This window comes from Bombina bombina, chromosome 1, assembly GCF_027579735.1.
Source record: "Bombina bombina isolate aBomBom1 chromosome 1, aBomBom1.pri, whole genome shotgun sequence".
In the NCBI taxonomy this organism is placed as follows: domain Eukaryota; kingdom Metazoa; phylum Chordata; class Amphibia; order Anura; family Bombinatoridae; genus Bombina; species Bombina bombina.
The window spans coordinates 1,157,205,060-1,157,226,632 of record NC_069499.1 but is presented as its reverse complement, the minus strand read 5'-3'; the positions used below and the strand labels follow the sequence as shown (position 1 = coordinate 1,157,226,632).

General features: G+C 40.4%; 1 protein-coding gene across 1 annotated transcript in view; it reads left to right on the top strand.

Moving 5' to 3' along the window:
• The window catches only part of BRCA1 (BRCA1 DNA repair associated), a 1,073,265-nt gene that overhangs the window by 94,029 nt on the left and 957,663 nt on the right, over nt 1–21,573 (top strand). Inside the window, exons 3-4 of the mRNA XM_053699586.1 lie at nt 9,869–9,957; nt 16,654–16,799. Coding sequence (XP_053555561.1) covers nt 9,869–9,957; nt 16,654–16,799 — 235 coding nt within the window. The remainder of the gene's footprint in view (nt 1–9,868; nt 9,958–16,653; nt 16,800–21,573) is intronic.

Genomic DNA, 21,573 nt, shown 5'->3' with positions numbered 1-21,573 from the left:
CAGGATCACTGCTCATTCTACTAGAGCAGTGGCTTCCACATGGGCTTTTAAAAATGAGGCTTCTGTTGAACAGATTTGTAAGGCGGCAACTTGGTCTTCGCTTCATACTTTTTCCAAATTTTCCAAATTCGATACTTTTGCTTCTTCGGAGGCTATTTTTGGGAGAAAGGTTCTACAAGCAGTGGTGCCTTCTGTTTAAGGTACCTGTCTTGTCCCTCCCTTCATCCGTGTCCTAAAGCTTTGGTATTGGTATCCCACAAGTATGGATGAATCCGTGGACTCGATACATCTTACAAGAGAAAACAGAATTTATGCTTACCTGATAAATTTCTTTCTCTTGCGATGTATCGAGTCCACGGCCCGTCCTGTCTATTTAAGACAGGTAGTATATTTTTATTTAAAAAACGTCAGTCACCACTGCACCCTATAGTTTCTCCTTTTTCTTCCTAGCCTTCGGTCGAATGACTGGGGGTGGAGCTAAGGGAGGAGCTATATAGACAGCTCTGCTGTGGGTGCTCTCTTTGCCACTTCCTGTTGGGAAGGAGAATATCCCACAAGTATGGATGAATCCGTGGACTCGATACATCGCAAGAGAAAGAAATTTATCAGGTAAGCATAAATTCTGTTTTTTGGAAAAAATCTTAGGTGCTTTTTTTAAAAAGAAGAAAAATAATAATGTTCCAAAAAGCTGTGATGAAAAAAAGTGTGTAAAACATATATTGTAATTCAATAGTTGTATGTTGAAATAGGCGGTTACAGATAAACAGTTAGTAAAAAGTGACCTTGTTTCCTGATGGTGAGAATCTCTTTCAAATCCTGATGGTGAGAATCGTTATTTATATATCCAGGATCCCTTGCAATATATCTGATCTGTCTTTATAAAAGTGTATACCCTTTGCAAAGGGAATAGGAATTCTTCCTGAAGAATAGGGAAGTTCTCAAATATCCTGACAACTTCTTAATCTTATATTTTTAAACGGTTTTAGTCTTTCCAAAACTATGAATATAATCTTTTGGGAAATACTTATTTGTTTTAATTATTCCTGCCTCCAAACATCTTACAGATTAATCCAACTGAGAGAAACACTACAGGAACAGATAAACATTTGACACAAGAAAAACCGCCATTAGGAGGTTAAACTATTTCATATTTACACACAGCACAAGTGATTTAAGGGATGCCATACTATTTGGAAAAGGAAACGAGAAACCTTAGCGATAATAGCATCAAAGATTTATATAGATGTTTATAATATTACTCCAACAACAGGTCTCGACCAATTTAGCCAGTTAAATTTAGGCATTCCCAACCAGTCATTTATATCAATAAAAATATAACAATATAAACGTTTTTGGCTACAGAAGAGAGCCAATCAGAGAGTTGTGGCTGTCATGGATTGTCCAATTAGATAACTACAATAACGGAGGGCGATTGTCTATACTAAAGAAATTCATGTATAGATCATCTTCCATATACTATAAATAGTTAAACATGTTCAAACCTCTAAACTATACTAAACAAATTTTAACAGGTATCACAATCATAATGGGGTTAATTATGCCAACGGGTCCATCCTATTATTATAACACGCAACATCAGAGAACCTGTCAGAGAGTTGTCACTGTCACAATTTGACCAATCAGTTGACATTAATAACGGAGGACATTTCATGATCAAAATCCAGGTATAGATTACCATTCCATAATACACATAGTTATATACACCCAAACCCACTACCATTAATACATCCCATTATTAAGGGTCTTGTTGACATCGATTCACAAGAAACACTCATTGAATAAGTGAGAACCAATGGTTTGTTGCCATCAAGCCATATCCAATCAGATGGTCTGATTCACGGAAAAAATATCAGTAAAACATATGTCTTATACATAAGAGTATGTTGAAACATAATAATGAGAATCAACATACTAAGGGATGCCTTTTAAACATTAAGCTGATAATATGCTTGCAACTTCAAAAAAAAAAAAAAGCATCAATGTAGATGCAGGGGATCTCCTTTCTTTAGTAAGGGATCTGGGAGGGGGAGGGATGTATATTATTTAGAGGGGCCAGCTACACTACAGAAAATAAATACTGCATATAAAAAAAGTAAAAAAAAAATATTTTGGGGGGGAAATTGGGTACTGGCAGACAGCTGCCAGTACCCAAGATGGCGGCAAATAGATAGAGGGGGAGGGTTAGAGAGATGTATGGGGGGGATCAGGGAGGTTGTGGGGTAAGGGGGGATCCATCACTGCAGACTGTATGAAAAAATAAAATAAAATTAAAAATATTTTTATTTCAGTACTGGCAGACTTTCTGCCAGTATTTAAGATGGCGGTGACTATTGTGAGGTGGGGGAGGGAAGAGAGCTGTTTGAGGGGGGGTCAGGGGGGTCAGGAGGTGGGATGTGTCAGGTGGGAGGCTGATCTCTACACTAAAGCAAAAATTAACCCTACAAGCTACCTAATTAACCCCTTAACTGCTGGGCATATTACAAGTGTGGTGCGCAGCAGTATTTAACGGCCTTATTATTAACAAAAAGCAACACCAAAGCCATATATCTGCTATTTCTGAACAAAGGGGATCCCAGAGAAGCATTTACAACCATTTGTGCCATAATTGCACAAGCTGTTTGTAAATAATTTCAGTGAGAAACCTAAAATTGTGAAAAATTTTAGTTTTTTTTTAATTTGATCGTATTTGGCGGTGAAATGGTGGCATGAAATATACCAAAATGGGCCTAGATCAATGCTTTGGGATGTCTTCTAAATATAAATATATGCATGTCAAGGTATATTTTGGGATTCCTGAAAGATATCAGTGTTCCAATGTAACTAGCGCTAATTTGGAAAAAAAGTGGTTTGGAAATAGCAAAGTGCTACTTGTATTTATGGCCCTATAACTTGCAAAAAAAAGCAAAGAACATGTAAACATTGGGTATTTCTAAACTCGGGACAAAATTTAGAAACTATTTAGAATGGGTGTATTTTGGTGGTTGTAGATGTGTAACAGATTTTGGGGGTCAAAGTTCGAAAAAGTGTGTTTTTTTTCAATTTTTTCCTCATATTTTATATTTTTCTTTATAGTAAATTATAAGATATAATGAAAATAATGGTATCTTTAGAAAGTCCATTTAATGGCGAGAAAAACGGTATATAATATGTGTGGGTACAGTAAATGAGTAAGAGGAAAATTACAGCTAAACACAAACACTGCAGAAATGTAAAAATAGCCATTGTCATTAAGGGTAAGAAAATTGAAAAATGGTCCGGTCATTAAGGGGTTAAAGACAGATCAGATATATTGCAAGGGATCCTGGATATATAAATAACGATTCTCACCATCAGGATTTGAAAGAGATTCTCACCATCCAGAAACAAGGAAACTTTTTACTAACCGTTTATCTGTAACCGCATATTTCAACATACAACTATTGGATTACAGTATATGTTTTACACACTTTTTTTCATCACAGCTTTTTGGAACATTATTATTTTTCTTCTTTTTTAAAAAAGCACCAAAGATTTTTTTAAAAAAAAGCCATTACAGGGAGTGCAGAATTATTAGACAAGTTGTATTTTTGAGGATTAATTTTATTATTGAACAACAACCATGTTCTCAATGAACCCAAAAAAACTCATTAATATCAAAGCTGAATAGTTTTGGAAGTAGTTTTTAGTTTGTTTTTAGTTATAGATATTTTAGGGGGATATCTGTGTGTGCAGTTGACTATTACTGTGCATAATTATTAGGCAACTTAACAAAAAACAAATATATACCCATTTCAATTATTTATTTTTACCAGTGAAACCAATATAACATCTCAACATTCACAAATATACATTTCTGACATTCAAAAACAAAACAAAAACAAATCAGTGACCAATATAGCCACCTTTCTTTGCAAGGACACTCAAAAGCCTGCCATCCATGGATTCTGTCAGTGTTTTGATCTTTTCACCATCAACATTGCGTGCAGCAGCAACCACAGCCTCCCAGACACTGTTCAGAGAGGTGTACTGTTTTCCCTCCTTGTAAATCTCACATTTGATGATGGACCACAGGTTCTCAATGGGGTTCAGATCAGGTGAACAAGGAGGCCATGTCATTAGATTTTCTTCTTTTATACCCTTTCTTGCCAGCCACGCTGTGGAGTACTTGGACGCGTGTGATGGAGCATTGTCCTGCATGAAAATCATGTTTTTCTTGAAGGATGCAGACTTCTTCCTGTACCACTGCTTGAAGAAGGTGTCTTCCAGAAACTGGCAGTAGGACTGGGAGTTGAGCTTGACTCCATCCTCAACCCGAAAAGGCCCCACAAGCTCATCTTTGATGATACCAGCCCAAACCAGTACTCCACCTCCACCTTGCTGGCGTCTGAGTCGGACTGGAGCTCTCTGCCCTTTACCAATCCAGCCACGGGCCCATCCATCTGGCCCATCAAGACTCACTCTCATTTCATCAGTCCATAAAACCTTAGAAAAATCAGTCTTGAGATATTTCTTGGCCCAGTCTTGACGTTTCAGCTTGTGTGTCTTGTTCAGTGGTGGTCGTCTTTCAGCCTTTCTTACCTTGGCCATGTCTCTGAGTATTGTACACTTTGTGCTTTTGGGCAGTCCAGTGATGTCTGAAATATGGCCAAACTGGTGGCAAGTGGCATCTTGGCAGCTGCACGCTTGACTTTTCTCAGTTCATGGGCAGTTATTTTGCGCCTTGGTTTTTCCACACGCTTCTTGCGACCCTGTTGACTATTTTGAAAGAAACGCTTGATTGTTCGATGATCACGCTTCAGAAGCTTTGCAATTTTAAGAGTGCTGCATCCCTCTTCAAGATATCTCACTATTTTTGACTTTTCTGAGCCTGTCAAGTCCTTCTTTTGACCCATTTTGCCAAAGGAAAGGAAGTTGCCTAATAATTATGCACACCTGATATAGGGTGTTGATGTCATTAGACCACACCCCTTCTCATTACAGAGATGCACATCACCTAATATGCTTAATTGGTAGTAGGCTTTCGAGCCTATACAGCTTGGAGTAAGACAACATGCATAAAGAGGATGATGTGGTCAAAATACTCATTTGCCTAATAATTCTGCACTCCCTGTAATGTCATTTTTTCCCTCATTTTTTCACATATTATTTTTCACTTACTTTTTCTCATTTTTTATTTTTTATCTTATGTACACATGTTCCATTAGTGCACACAATTGTTCATTTATTTCTGTCAGGACTGTTATTATCATTTGGATATGTGTTTATATTTCTCAGATTGAGTGCACACCATTATCACCTGATTTACATGAACCAATTTACGTTAATATTACACTAATTTACGAAGGACACACACACCCAAAATAAGGTTTTCACTTATTTATTTAAGAATCATTTAGGAAACTATTTGTATTTAGAAGGTACCAATTCTATTTATTTATTTCTCATATTCATCTATTTTTATTTATCTCCAAGCAATACCTACTTTTTAGAAGGGTATACAGAGGCACACATCAAAGGATACTTAATAAATTTCCAACCAATACCTACTGTTTAGAAGGGTTTACATAGGCACACATCAAAGGATGTATAATAAAATAGGCTAAAACAGCATCACACTACCCTTAGACCCCTGGAGGCCTTTTTTATTGCCCAATTTTGAGAGGAACATTTCCCAATTCACTAGAGGTCTGTTCAATCATTTGCATCAAGTGGCGAATTGTACATTTTGGATCCACAATTTTTTAAACTGTATATCTAACAAGAGTGTTTATATGATTCAGTATTTTAAATTAATGAATATTTTGTATTGAAACCATTTTTAATCATCCAATTTAAAATGTATTACATATACCTAAGCCCTCATTTAGGCGCTCTGCACTTCCACACCCAATTGTTTAAACCCTTAGGCTAGCTAGAGAGCCTCTAGTCAGAGCTAAAGGTATATCATTCCTTGGCGTGATATCTAAACCTACCGGACTATGTTCATATTTTTCTCTAGTCCATATGTATGACTAAGTAATCATGGGAAGGTGGGAGGGATTTAAAGCTCTGTTGTGTGGGGTGTTTTGCCTTCTTCCTGTAGAACTGGACTTTAATAATCCCACATGGGATGTGTTTATATATATATATATATATATATATATATATATATATATAATCTCACAATAGTGACAACACTGAAGAAATTACACTTTACTACAGTGTAAAGTAGTGAGTGTACAACCATTATAACAGTGTAAATTTGCTTTCCCCTTTAAAATAATTCAAAACACAGACATTAATGTCTAAACCATTGGCAACACAAGTGAGTACACACCTTAGTGGAAATGTCCAAATTGGGCCCAAATAGCCATTTTCCCTCTCTGGTGTCATGTGACTCGTTAGTGTTACAAGGTCTCAGGTGTGAATGGGAGCAGGTGTGTTGAATTTGGTGTTATTGCTCTTACACTCTCTCATACTGGTCACTGGAAGTTCAACATGGCACCTCATGGCAAAGAACTCTCTGAAGATCTGAAAAAAAGAATTGTTGCTCTACATAAAGATGGCCTAGGCTATAAGAAGATTGCCAGGACCCTAAAACTGAGCTGCAGCACTGTGGGTAAGACCATACAGCGGTTTCACAGGACAGGTTCCACTCAGAACAGGCCTCGCCATGGTCGACCAAAGACGTTGAGTGCATATGCTCAGTTTCATATCCAGAGTTTGTCTTTGGGAAATAGACATACGAGTGCTGCCAGCATTGCTGCAAAGGTTGAAGGGGTGGGGGATCAGCCTGTCAGTGCTCAGACCATACGCCACACACTGCATCAAACTGGTCTTCATTGCTGTCGTCCCAGAAGGAAGCCTTTTCTAAATATGATGCACAAGAATGCCCGCAAACAGTTTGCTAAATACAAGCAGACTAAGCACATGGATTACTGTTACCATGTCCTGTGGTCAGTTGAGACCAAGATAAACATATTTGGTTCAGATGGTGTCAAGCGTGTGTGGAGTTAACCAGGTGAGGAGTACAAAGACAAGTGTGTCTTGCCTTCAGTCAAGCATGGTGGTGGGAGTGTCATAGTCTGGGTCTGCCGGCACTGGGGAGCTACAGTTCATTGAGGGATCTATGAATGCCAACATGTACTGTGACATACTGAAACAGAGCATGATCCCCTCCCTTCGGAGACTTGGCCGCAGGGCAGTATTCCAACATAACAAACCCAAACACACCTCCAAGATGACCACTGTCTTGCTAAAGAAGCTGAGGGTAAAGGTAATGAACTGGCCAAGCATGTCTCCGGACCTAACCCCTATTGAGCATCTGTGGGTCATCCTCAAACGGGAGGTGGGGAAGCTCAAGGTCTCTAACATCCACCAGCGCCGTGATGTCATGGAGGAGTGGAAGAGGACTCCAGTGGCAACTTGTGAAGCTCTGTTGAACTCCATGCCCAAGAGGGTTAAGGCAGTACTGGAAAATAATGGTGGCCACGCAAAATATTGAAACTTTGGGCCCAATTTGGACATTTCCTCTTAGGGGTATACTTACTTTTGTTGCCAACAGTTTAGACATTAATGGCTGTGTGCTGAGTTATTTTGAGGGGACAGCAAATTTACACTGTTATACAGGCTGTACACTCGCTACTTTACATTGCAAAGTGTCATTTCTTCAGTGTTGTCACATGAAAAGATATAATAAAATATTTACAAAAATGTGAGGGGTGTACTCACTTTTGTGAGATACTGTATATGTATACATGTGTGTGTATCTCTCTCTCTCGCTCTCTCTCTCTGTCTTCGGTCAAGGCTATCTTTAAATCCTGAAAGGAGGACAGTCTTTTTGGATTGCGTACAGGATCGGCCCTCCATGGGATTCAGGGACTAGGGTTTTATTATTTCCTTTTTGATTCCCAAGAAAGAGGGAATGTTTAGTCTGGACTTAAAGTGTCTCCTCAGCTTCTGAAGATTCTGTCCTTTAAATGGAGGCTATCCGTTCCCTACTTCTTTTAGTTCAGGAGGGTCAATTTACAACCTGCACCATCCTGTATTCCTTCATGTTCTAATCCTCAGGAACCGTTTTTCAGTTCCTTTCTGGACATCCAGTCTAGTTCATAGTGCTACCCTTTGGCCTAGCTCTGCCCTAAGGATATCAAGGTTGTTATGGACTCTTCTTGCGGTGACCTAATCGCAAGGCATCACGGTGGCTCCTTACCTGGACAATGTATGGTTCACGTTCCATCCTTTTTTCTTAGCAAATCTGAGGAAGAGCTCACTATCTCTCCCTCTCTCTCCAGAGTCCGTTCTGGGATCAGTTATCGATTCCTCTGTCATGCAGGTATCCCTATCGGTTACAGCGGTGGGACAAGCTTCTGTTTGCTTCTCTTCTCTTTAATACTCTGCTTGTTCCTTTGTGGCTCAGTGCATGGAGGTGGTGAGTCTCATGGTGGCTGCCATGTATATTATTCCTTTGTCTTCCTTCCATCTGTGACCTTTACATTTATGTATGCTCAGGCAATAGAATGGCAACCATTCCGTTAGTCCTGGACTCCCATATGAGACACTCTCCTGGTGGCTCTGTCAGGACCACCTATCTCAAGGCATTCGTTTTTCTACTCCATCTTGGGAGATTGTGTCTATTGATGCCTACCTTCTGGGCTGGGGAGCGGTCTGAGGTCCCTTGAAGGCTCAGGAAACTTGGTCAATGGAGGAGTTCTTCCTTATAATCAATATCTGGAATTAAGAGACAGTTTTTTATGCTCTGTTGGCATGGCCTCAACTTTGTTCTCTCTGGTTTCTCGGTTACATATTTTGTTTTTTCAAGATGGTCTGGAGAAGGGTTTATTTGCCAGTTCTATCAAGATTCTGATCTCTGCCTTTTTTCTGTGCTACTACACATGAAATTGGCTAATCTTTCCGACGTTCAGACTTTGTTCACGCCCTGGTTAGAATTGGGCCTTTTTTAGGCAGTTCTCCTTGGAGCCTTAATCTTGTTCTTAGTGTTCTTCAAAGGACTCTGTTTGAACCTATGGGGGTGGGAGGGATATTTATAAGCTTTGACTGGGGTGTCTTTGCCTCCTGGTTGCCAGGTGTTGATTTCTCAAAAGTAATGCAAAAGTTATGAATTCTCCCTGCCGGGAAAGAAAATAATTTATCAGGTAAGCATAAATTTAGTTTTTTTTTAATTTCTTTGATGTTCCTTTTTACATATTTCTATATATTTACTAATAAGACCTCAAAATGTAAAGAGTAAACTTAACAGCGGTAACTTGTTCCTCACTTGTGGTCTCCTCATCAGTAAAAGTCAATTTGTTTCTTTATCTCTTGAATAATTAAATACATTAAATGACATTAACTTAAAAGTACAAACCCCCCAAAAATGTATTCCATCTGCTTATAAAGTCAATGTTCTCTATACAAATTGATGTATTTTTCAGTATTTGTAGACCTCCCTGTGTGATTGTATCCAAATATTTTCCAAGTGTCATTCTCATCTACAACTGAACATTCTGGGACTTTATTTATTTTATATCCTTTATTTTGGTGTACTTTACACATTTTTATTGTTAAAATGTATATAGTAGCTGGACAAGTTACTATCGCTTTTACCCTATGTGATGACTTTTTTAAGCAGGTGACGTTTCAGATGTCTTAAAAATCAGAGAATGTGTTGATTTATACGTTCTACCATAGTCATAATCTTTTATACAGATTTCTAATGTTGTTTCTAAAACAAACATATCCTTTTCTTTTTATTTCCTAACTATTAATGTGGAATTGCTTTATTACAGGGAAAACATGTTTCTTCTTACTCCCAGCTGTGTTTACCAGCATTTTCTTGTATGCCCTCCCCTATTGTACTTAAAAACTTCTCTTTTTTTTTTCTTTGTAGAAGTCTCCAGGACAGCCCCAGATTCAGACTCCTGACTGAAGGCTTGATGAAAATCATTAATGCATTTGAGCTGGATTCTGGATATAAATGTCCGTATAGCAAATACGTATAAATAACACAATATACTTTTTATTGCTTATTTTTATGTTGTGTAAATAATATTATTGTCCTTGCATCTTTACATCATTCTGTTTTAGCAAACATGTTGCTTTTTACAATTTTATTTTGAATTATTCACCTTTTAAATTTTAAGTATTTTTTATTTCTTTGTGCCAAGGTAACATAGCAAGTTCTGCATGTATCCTATTTGTAATGTGATGGATTATTGTTAGATCTTTCCAGAAATGAGTGGTTTGTGTTTCACTTTAATAGAAAGATTTTGTTACAAATCTGTTTTATCATACATATAAAACATGACATGCTTATAATAAGGTTTTAGGCTATTAAAAGATGCCTGACATTTATAAAAGAACGCCACTCCTTAAAGATACTAATGGTGAGGGTCCCCCAAATGCTAAAACTGCTTGCTGCACAATATTTTATAGCAACATAGACCCTTTAGTCAGTAGCAAGTGTGTTTGCAGGAATAAACCAGTCTGCTTTTTCATAATTTTATCAACCATTTAGCACAATCCCTTTTACTGTGTTCACAAATTGTCTTACATGCTTGTGCCTTCAAAGTTATCATCTAATCATTCTCCTTCATCTTCAACTTGGTGCAAATGTTTACAGTATTTATTTAGTTTTGATATTTAGTTTGCAATATTTTGTTAGAATTGGCTATTCATGAAAAACAATAGGTGGCATTACTGTTCTCTGGAGCCCAGCTTCATAAATTGGGACCTTTTATAGTACTTTCTCCAACATAGGTGTGTCCGGTCCACGGCGTCATCCTTACTTGTGGGATATTCTCCTCCCCAACAGGAAATGGCAAAGAGCCCAGCAAAGCTGGTCACATGATCCCTCCTAGGCTCCGCCTACCCCAGTCATTCTCTTTGCCGTTGTACAGGCAACATCTCCACGGAGATGGCTTAGAGTTTTTTAGTGTTTAACTGTAGTTTTTATTATTCAATCAAGAGTTTGTTATTTTAAAATAGTGCTGGTATGTACTATTTACTCAGAAACAGAAAAGAGAAGAAGATTTCTGTTTGTATGAGGAAAATGATTTTAGCAACCGTTACTAAAATCCATGGCTGTTCCACACAGGACTGTTGAGAGGAATTAACTTCAGTTGGGGGAACAGTGAGCAGTCTCTTGCTGCTTGAGGTATGACACATTCTAACAAGACGATGTAATGCTGGAAGCTGTCATTTTCCCTATGGGATCCGGTAAGCCATGTTTATTAAGATAGTAAATAAGGGCTTCACAAGGGCTTATTAAGACTGTAGACTTTTTCTGGGCTAAATCGATTCATTATTAACACATATTTAGCCTTGAGGAATCATTTAATCTGGGTATTTTGATAAGATTATATCGGCAGGCACTTTTTTAGACACCTTATTCTTTAGGGGCTTTCCCAAATCATAGGCAGAGCCTCATTTTCGCGCCGGTGTTGCGCACTTGTTTTTGAGAGGCATGACATGCAGTCGCATGTGTGAGGAGCTCTGATACATAGAAAAGACTTTCTGAAGGCGTCATTTGGTATCGTATTCCCCTTTGGGCTTGGTTGGGTCTCAGCAAAGCAGATACCAGGGACTGTAAAGGGGTTAAAGTTAAAAACGGCTCTGGTTCCGTTATTTTAAGGGTTAAAGCTTCCAAATTTGGTGTGCAATACTTTTAAGGCTTTAAGACACTGTGGTGAAATTTTGGTGAATTTTGAACAATTCCTTCATATTTTTTCGCAATTGCAGTAATAAAGTGTGTTCAGTTTAAAATTTAAAGTGACAGTAACGGTTTTATTTTAAAACGTTTTTTGTACTTTGTTATCAAGTTTATGCCTGTTTAACATGTCTGAACTACCAGATAGACTGTGTTCTGAATGTGGGGAAGCCAGAGTTCCTTCTCATTTAAATAAATGTGATTTATGTGACAATGACAATGATGCCCAAGATGATTCCTCAAGTGAGGGGAGTAAGCATGGTACTGCATCATTCCCTCCTTCGTCTACACGAGTCTTGCCCACTCAGGAGAACCCTAGTACATCTAGCGCGCCAATACTCCTTACTATGCAACAATTAACGGCTGTAATGGATAATTCTGTCAAAAACATTTTAGCCAAAATGCACTCTTATCAGCGTAAGCGCGACTGCTCTGTTTTAGATACTGAAGAGCATGACGACGCTGATAATAATGGTTCTGAAGGGCCCCTAAACCAGTCTGATGGGGCCAGGGAGGTTTTGTCTGAGGGAGAAATTACAGATTCAGGGAACATTTCTCAACAAGCTGAACCTGATGTGATTACGTTTAAATTTAAGTTGGAACATCTCCGCGCTCTGCTTAAGGAGGTATTATCCACTCTGGATGACTGTGACAATTTGGTCATCCCAGAGAAGCTATGTAAAATGGACAAGTTCCTAGAGGTCCCGGGGCTCCCAGAAGCTTTTCCTATACCCAAGCGGGTGGCGGACATTGTAAATAAAGAATGGGAAAGGCCCGGTATTCCTTTCGTCCCTCCCCCCATATTTAAAAAATTGTTTCCTATGGTCGACCCCAGAAAGGACTTATGGCAGACAGTCCCCAAGGTCGAGGGAGCGGTTTCCACTTTAAACAAACGCACCACTATACCCATAGAAGATAGTTGTGCTTTCAAAGATCCTATGGATAAAAAATTAGAAGGTTTACTTAAAAAGATGTTTGTTCAGCAGGGTTACCTTCTACAACCAATTTCATGCATTGTCCCTGTCGCTACAGCCGCATGTTTCTGGTTCGATGAGCTGGTAAAGGCGGTCGATAGTGATTCTCCTCCTTATGAGGAGATTATGGACAGAATCAATGCTCTCAAATTGGCTAATTCTTTCACCCTAGACGCCACTTTGCAATTGGCTAGGTTAGCGGCTAAGAATTCTGGGTTTGCTATTGTGGCGCGCAGAGCGCTTTGGTTGAAATCTTGGTCAGCTGATGCGTCTTCCAAGAACAAGCTACTTAACATTCCTTTCAAGGGGAAAACGCTGTTTGGCCCTGACTTGAAAGAGATTATCTCTGATATCACTGGGGGTAAGGGCCATGCCCTTCCTCAGGATCGGCCTTTCAAGGCCAAAAATAAACCTAATTTTCGTCCCTTTCGTAGAAACGGACCAGCCCAAAGTGCTACGTCCTCTAAGCAAGAGGGTAATACTTCTCAAGCCAAGCAAGCTTGGAGACCAATGCAAGGCTGGAACAAGGGAAAGCAGGCCAAGAAACCTGCCACTGCTACCAAGACAGCATGAAATGTTGGCCCCCGATCCGGGACCGGATCTGGTGGGGGGCAGACTCTCTCTCTTCGCTCAGGCTTGGGCAAGAGATGTTCTGGATCCTTGGACACTAGAAATTGTCTCCCAAGGTTATCTTCTGGAATTCAAGGGGCTTCCCCCAAGGGGGAGGTTCCACAGGTCTCAGTTGTCTTCAGACCACATAAAAAGACAGGCATTCTTACATTGTGTAGAAGACCTGTTAACAATGGGAGTGATTCATCCTGTTCCATTAGGAGAACAAGGGATGGGGTTCTACTCCAATCTGTTCATAGTTCCCAAAAAAGAGGGAACGTTCAGACCAATCTTAGATCTCAAGATCTTAAACAAGTTTCTCAAGGTTCCATCGTTCTAGATGGAAACCATTCGAACAATTCTTCCTTCCATCCAGGAAGGTCAATTCATGACCACGGTGGATTTAAAGGATGCGTATCTACATATTCCTATCCACAAGGAACATCATCGGTTCCTAAGGTTCGCATTCCTGGACAAGCATTACCAGTTCGTGGCGCTTCCTTTCGGGTTAGCCACTGCTCCAAGGATTTTCACAAAGGTACTAGGGTCCCTTCTAGCTGTGCTAAGACCAAGGGGCATTGCTGTAGTACCTTACTTGGACGACATTCTGATTCAAGCGTCGTCCCTTCCTCAAGCAAAGGCTCACACGGACATCGTCCTGGCCTTTCTCAGATCTCACGGATGGAAAGTGAACGTGGAAAAGAGTTCTCTATCTCCGTCGACAAGGGTTCCCTTCTTGGGAACAATAATAGACTCCTTAGAAATGAGGATTTTTCTGACAGAGGCCAGAAAAACAAGACTTCTAGACTCTTGTCGGATACTTCATTCCGTTCCTCTTCCTTCCATAGCGCAGTGCATGGAAGTGATAGGTTTGATGGTAGCGGCAATGGACATAGTTCCTTTTGCGCGCATTCATCTAAGACCATTACAACTGTGCATGCTCAGTCAGTGGAATGGGGACTATACAGACTTGTCTCCGAGGATACAAGTAAATCAGAGGACCAGAGACTCACTCCGTTGGTGGCTGTCCCTGGACAACCTGTCACTAGGGATGACCTTCCGCAGACCAGAGTGGGTCATTGTCACGACCGACGCCAGTCTGATGGGCTGGGGCGCGGTCTGGGGATCCCTGAAAGCTCAGGGTCTTTGGTCTCGGGAAGAATCTCTTCTACCGATAAATATTCTGGAACTGAGAGCGATATTCAATGCTCTCAAGGCTTGGCCTCAGCTAGCGAGGGCCAAGTTCATACGGTTTCAATCAGACAACATGACAACTGTTGCGTACATCAACCATCAGGGGGGAACAAGGAGTTCCCTGGCGATGGAAGAAGTGACCAAAATCATTCAATGGGCGGAGTCTCACTCCTGCCACCTGTCTGCAATCCACATCCCAGGAGTGGAAAATTGGGAAGCGGATTTTCTGAGTCGTCAGACATTGCATCCGGGGGAGTGGGAACTCCATCCGGAAATCTTTGTCCAAATCACTCAACTGTGGGGCATTCCAGACATGGATCTGATGGCCTCTCGTCAGAACTGCAAAGTTCCTTGCTACGGGTCCAGATCCAGGGATCCCAAGGCGGCTCTAGTGGATGCACTAGTAGCACCTTGGACCTTCAAACTAGCTTATGTATTCCCGCCGTTTCCTCTCATCCCCAGGCTGGTAGCCAGGATCAATCAGGAGAGGGCGTCGGTGATCTTGATAGCTCCTGCGTGGCCACGCAGGACTTGGTATGCAGATCTGGTGAATATGTCATCGGCTCCACCATGGAAGCTACCTTTGAGACGAGACCTTCTTGTTCAAGGTCCGTTCGAACATCCGAATCTGGTCTCACTCCAGCTGACTGCTTGGAGATTGAACGCTTGATCTTATCGAAGCGAGGGTTCTCAGATTCTGTTATCGATACTCTTGTTCAGGCCAGAAAGCCTGTAACTAGAAAGATTTACCACAAAATTTGGAAAAAATATATCTGTTGGTGTGAATCTAAAGGATTCCCTTGGGACAAGGTTAAGATTCCTAAGATTCTATCCTTCCTTCAAGAAGGATTGGAAAAAGGATTATCTGCAAGTTCCCTGAAGGGACAGATTTCTGCCTTGTCTGTGTTACTTCACAAAAAGCTGGCAGCTGTGCCAGATGTTCAAGCCTTTGTTCAGGCTCTGGTTAGAATCAAGCCTGTTTACAAACCTTTGACTCCTCCTTGGAGTCTCAACTTAGTTCTTTCAGTTCTTCAGGGGGTTCCGTTTGAACCCTTACATTCCGTTGATATTAAGTTATTATCTTGGAAAGTTTTGTTTTTGGTTGCAATTTCTTCTGCTAGAAGAGTTTCAGAATTATCTGCTCTGCAGTGTTCTCCTCCTTATCTGGTGTTCCATGCAGATAAGGTGGTTTTACGTACTAAACCTGGTTTTCTTCCAAAAGTTGTTTCTAACAAAAACATTAACCAGGAGATTATCGTACCTTCTCTGTGCCCGAAACCAGTTTCAAAGAAGGAACGTTTGTTGCACAATTTGGATGTTGTTCGCGCTCTAAAATTCTATTTAGACGCTACAAAGGATTTTAGACAAACATCTTCCTTGTTTGTTGTTTATTCCGGTAAAAGGAGAGGTCAAAAAGCAACTTCTACCTCTCTCTCTTTTTGGATTAAAAGCATCATCAGATTGGCTTACGAGACTGCCGGACGGCAGCCTCCCGAAAGAATCACAGCTCATTCCACTAGGGCTGTGGCTTCCACATGGGCCTTCAAGAACGAGGCTTCTGTTGATCAGATATGTAGGGCAGCGACTTGGTCTTCACTGCACACTTTTACCAAATTTTACAAGTTTGATACTTTTGCTTCTTCTGAGGCTATTTTTGGGAGAAAGGTTTTGCAAGCCGTGGTGCCTTCCATCTAGGTGACCTGATTTGCTCCCTCCCATCATCCGTGTCCTAAAGCTTTGGTATTGGTTCCCACAAGTAAGGATGACGCCGTGGACCGGACACACCTATGTTGGAGAAAACAGAATTTATGTTTACCTGATAAATTACTTTCTCCAACGGTGTGTCCGGTCCACGGCCCGCCCTGGTTTTTTAATCAGGTCTGATAATTTATTTTCTTTAACTACAGTCACCACGGTATCATATGGTTTCTCCTATGCAAATATTCCTCCTTAACGTCGGTCGAATGACTGGGGTAGGCGGAGCCTAGGAGGGATCATGTGACCAGCTTTGCTGGGCTCTTTGCCATTTCCTGTTGGGGAGGAGAATATCCCACAAGTAAGGATGACGCCGTGGACCGGACACACCGTTGGAGAAAGTAATTTATCAGGTAAACATAAATTCTGTTTTTTGGGTTGGGTAGATGTTCAACTTTTTTTTTTTTTAATAAATATTTTTTTTTCTTTTCTTAGTTCTGCCTAGTCAAGAATGTCCTAAGAGTAAAGAAGTTACATGTAATGAACAGACGGGAAAGCCAGACCAGACTGTAGTTCAAAGTACAGGATACCGAAACAGGAAAAAAAGAACTCTAAGCAATGGAGACTATTCAGCATTACTGGTAACTGACCTGACTGCAGTTTAAAAATACAGTCTTTAGCCAATTGGTACTTTCTAAAGGCAAACTGAGGTCCTTGGTTATTGCATGTTTTTTATTTATTTTTTATTTATTTATTTATTCAAAGGGCATACAACAATCATGTACATTACATAGAGAATAATACAAATGGTTTCCAGTGACAAGGTTCACTTAGTACCTTAAAGGTACAGGTATATTCACATCACCTGCGTTTGATCTGAGTTTATTTATGTCCTTACAGTATGTGTTACAGTACAATTCAACTGGTTGTCTTTCTAAGGTCTAGTTCCAGTACCCAGGGTGTTATTATGCGGTCTTGTGTTTTATTCTGAATTACATTACTATCCCTAAATGGGAAGTACCCTCTTCAAAGTTGAGCTGCCATTCCCCCCTCAATTGAGCATTCAAAATGAAGTCTGTATTTCGGATCGGATATAATATTTGCGTCTGTTGGGTTTTATCTAGGGTGAGCAGATAGATGTTCCACAACTCATAAAACGGTTTGTTCGTCTGAATATCCCCTATAGTGTCTGTCTGTTCATAAAGCAGCTGTTGGTGTATTTCTCTTTTTAACTGAGTCAGAGTTGGGGTGTCATTCCTCAGCCAATTTTTAAAAATGGTTTCCCTTCTTAATACAGGGAAGAGTCCACAGCTGCATTCATTAATTGTGGGAATACAGAACCTGGACACCAGAAGGAGGCAAAGACACCCCAGCCAAATGCTTAAATACCTCCCCCACTTCACTCATACCCCAGTCATTCTTTGCCTTTCATCACAGGAGGTTTGCAGAGAAGTGTCAAGAAGATTTCCGAGTAGTTACTTAGGAAGGGTATCTGCCCTTCGAGATGGGACTGGAGTTTTAAGTGGTCTTGTCAGCCACTCAGTGAGATCATTGACAAACGTTAGATTCTGGAGATGCATGCAGAGTCTTTCTGCGAAACCATCCAGACTCATATTACCAGCTCCTTAAGCAATCAGTGTTGACGAGTTTCACTGCCAGCTTTCTTCACTCAAGTCCATGTTAGAAGCGCTGCTACAATCTGTCAAACTTGAAGGACTGTGTTGCTGTTCCACGGCATAGATTCTGGTTAGATCGTTTCATTTTTTACACATATTGCAAACGTTAGAACACAGGGTCACAGTGTGGCTCCTTTTATCTATATGGAATCAAGGGTTAATATCTCCTGAGGGGGATTATGAACAGTTGTGTTTAATAATATATGCTTTATTTGATGTTATGCTGCTTTATGTGTACAATGTTTATGGGCTCATAGGATGAGATGGAACATACAGGTTTGACTTTCAATTTGAAGGTTGCGCAACTTAAAAGCTTGGCACGCTTTTTCTCATAATAGGGACGGTCCTGAATTGCGCACCATGTGACCGGAATGGTCGAGGCTTCCACTTCCTTTCTCTTGACAAGTTACTACCTTAGAGGATTTTTATCTCTTTTCTGTCTGGGTCATAGGAGGTTATGAGTCCCCCAGCCATTGGAGGTTTAAAGGTGCCGCTTTTTTAATTGAAAATAGTTTTTTTTTTTTTTCTGTACTCCTCTGCATATCGTACTTTAGCTATGGAGGATTTTGATTCATTAGAGGTTTCTCCCTCTATTTCAAAGAGTAATGCCTGCTTATATTGTGACGAAGCTCTGGAGTATCCGCCCTCTCAATTATGTTCCATATGTCTTGATAAGGGGATAAAGCTTATTGCGAAACGTACGTTGGATTTATCGTTCTCTGGCGCCTTCCCAAGTACCTGCACACCAATAAGAAGAGCAACAGTTACTGGACTTTCTGGGGGAGGTTGTGTGGTTCAGTTTCTACACTCCTTTCCACGGTTTCTAGTATCCTGTTAAGCTCATATTGAGCAATTACTATACTGTATTGCCTAAACTTATTACAAAAGGTGTTGATAGCAGGTCTGGTGACGCTATTTTATATATTGTGTTTTAATAAATTCATTTATCTGAACAACTGGTACAAGAATCTGTTTACCCAACAGTATAAAAGTGGGTGTGCGCTTCTACCTGAGCTTGGTTATAGCTCCACTGCATGTGAGTAACAATTTGCACAGACACAAGTTTTGTATTGCAACAAAGTTACAGAATTACGCTATGTGGCATATTTCTTCTTTTTTATGAGGATCAAGAGAGACCACACAGAAGACTGAAGAGTGCCAGGAAGAGTATACATATCCTTATAAGAACTCTATATTAATTAATTTTATGGTTTAACGTATATTAGTGGCACCATATATATAATATTTTTTTTTGGGTTTATCCTATCGTATCACATTTATTTCATATATCAATAATCAAGGGGGAACAAGGAGTTCTCTAGCTATGATAAAAGTATCAAAGATAATCCGATGGGCGGAGGCTCACTCTTGCCATCTGTCTGTGATCTATATCCCAGGAGTAGAGAACTGGGAAGCGGATTTTCTAATTCGTCAGACTTTTCATCCGGGGGAGTGGGAACTCCATCCGGAGGTTTTTGCAGCCTTGACTCGTCAATTGGCCGCACCGGAATTGCATCTGATGGCATCTCGACAGAATGCCAAACTTCCACGTTACGTGTCCAGGTCCAGGGATCCTCAAGCGGTACTGATAGATGTTCTAGCAGTGTAGCAGTACCTTGGTCGTTCAACCTGGCTTATGTGTTTCCACCTTTTCCTCTCCTTCCTCGGGTGATTGCCAGAATCAAACAGGAGAGGGCTTCTGTAATTCTAATAGCTCCTGCGTGGCCACGCAGGACCTGGTATGCAGATCTAGTGGACATGTCGTCTCTGCCACCGTGAAGACTGCCATTGAGAAACGACCTCATTCAAGGTCCGTTTCAACATCCAAATCTAACTTATCTGCAGCTGACTGCTTGGAGATTGAACGGTTGATTTTATCTAAGCGGGGTTTCTCTGAGCCAGTCATTGATACCCTGATTTAGGCTTGCAAGCCAGTCACTAGAAAAATTTACCATAAGATATGGCGTAAATATCTTTATTGGTGTGAATCCAAGGGTTACTCATGGAGTAAGATCAGGATTCCTAGGATTTTGTCTTTTCTCCAAGAAGGATTGGAGAAGGGTTTATCAGCTAGTTCCTTGAAGGGACAAATTTCTGCTTTGTCAATTTTGCTTCACAAGCGTCTGGCTGATGTCCCAGATGTTCAGGCATTTTGTCAGGCTTTAATCAGAATCAAGCCTGTGTTCAAGCCGATTGCTCCGCCATGGAGCTTGAATCTAGTTCATAATGTTCTTCAAGGGGTTCCGTTTGAACCCATGCATTCCATAGATATTAAGCTGTTATCTTGGAAAGTTTTGTTTTTAGTCGCTATCTCTTCTGCTCGAAGAGTTTCTGAGCTTTCTGCATTACAATGTGATTCCCCTTATCTTATCTTCCATTCTGATAAGGTGGTTTTGCGAACTAAACCTTGATTTCTTCCTAAGGTTGTTTCAAATAATAATATTAATCAGGAAATTGTGGTTCCTTCTCTTTGTCCTAATCCTTCTTCTAAGAAGGAGCGTCTGTTACATAACTTAGACGTGGTTTGTGCTTTGAAGTTTTACTTGCTTGCAACCAAGGATTTCCGTCAAACATCCTCTCTGTTTGTGGTTTATTCTGGAAAGCGTAGAGGTCAAAAAGCTACAGCTACATCTCTTTCTTTTTGGCTGAAAAGCATCATACGTTTGGCATACAAGACTGCTGGACAGCAGCCTCCTGAGAAGATTACGGCTCATTCCACTAGAGCTGTGGCTTCCACATGGGCTTTTAAAAACGATGCTTCTGTTGAACAGATTTGTAAGGCTGCGACTTGGTCCTCCCTTCATACTTTTTCCAAATTTTCCAAATTTGATACTTTTGCTTCTTCTGAGGCTATTTTTGGGAGAAAGGGGCTTCAAGCAGTGGTGCCTTCCATTTAGGATCCTGTCTTGTCCCTCCCTTTCATCCGTGTCCTAAAGCTTTGGTATTGGTATCCCACAAGTAAAGGATGAAACCGTGGACTCTGTATATCTTGTAAAAGAAAAGGAAATTGATGCTTACCTTATAAATTGATTTCTTTTACGATATACCGAGTCCACGGCCCACCCTGTCATTTTGAGACAGGATTTGTTTTTATATAAACTTCAGTCACCTCTGCACCTTAATGGTTCTTTCTCTTCCTATACCTTCGGTCAAATGACTTGGGGGAGGAGTTAGGGGAGGAGCTATATAGCAGCTCTGCTGTGATGCTCTTTGCGACTTCCTGTTAGCAGGAAGAATATATCCCACAAGTAAAGGATGAAACCGTGGACTCAGTATATCGTAAAAGAAATCAATTTATCAGGTAAGCATAAATTTCTTTTTTTTTGTATGTTTTATGGATCAGCCCTTAATGATCTTGCTTGATGTCTACAGAATAAGAGTATGAAAAAAAATAAAAATAAAGGAAAAATCACCATAAAAATGCTGTTATACCTGGGCTGTTTAATGAGTGTGTAAGTGTGTGTGTGTGGGGGGGGGGAATGTAGTGCCTTTGAAAGGGAGAGAGATTGTATGAGAGAAACAGTGTATGAGAAATAGGGTAGAAGAGTGTTTGTGTGTCTCTGAAAGATTGTAAGAGTTTGTGAGTGAAAGAAAGTGTCAGAGTGAGAGAGTCTATGTCTGAGAGTATGTAAGAGGGAGTGAGTGAGTGTGTGTGAAACAGAGTGTATGTGTGTGAGTCTGATAAAGGCTCTCCCTTCTCTCCTCTCTGTTCTCCTTCCCCTCTCTCCCTTATTTATCC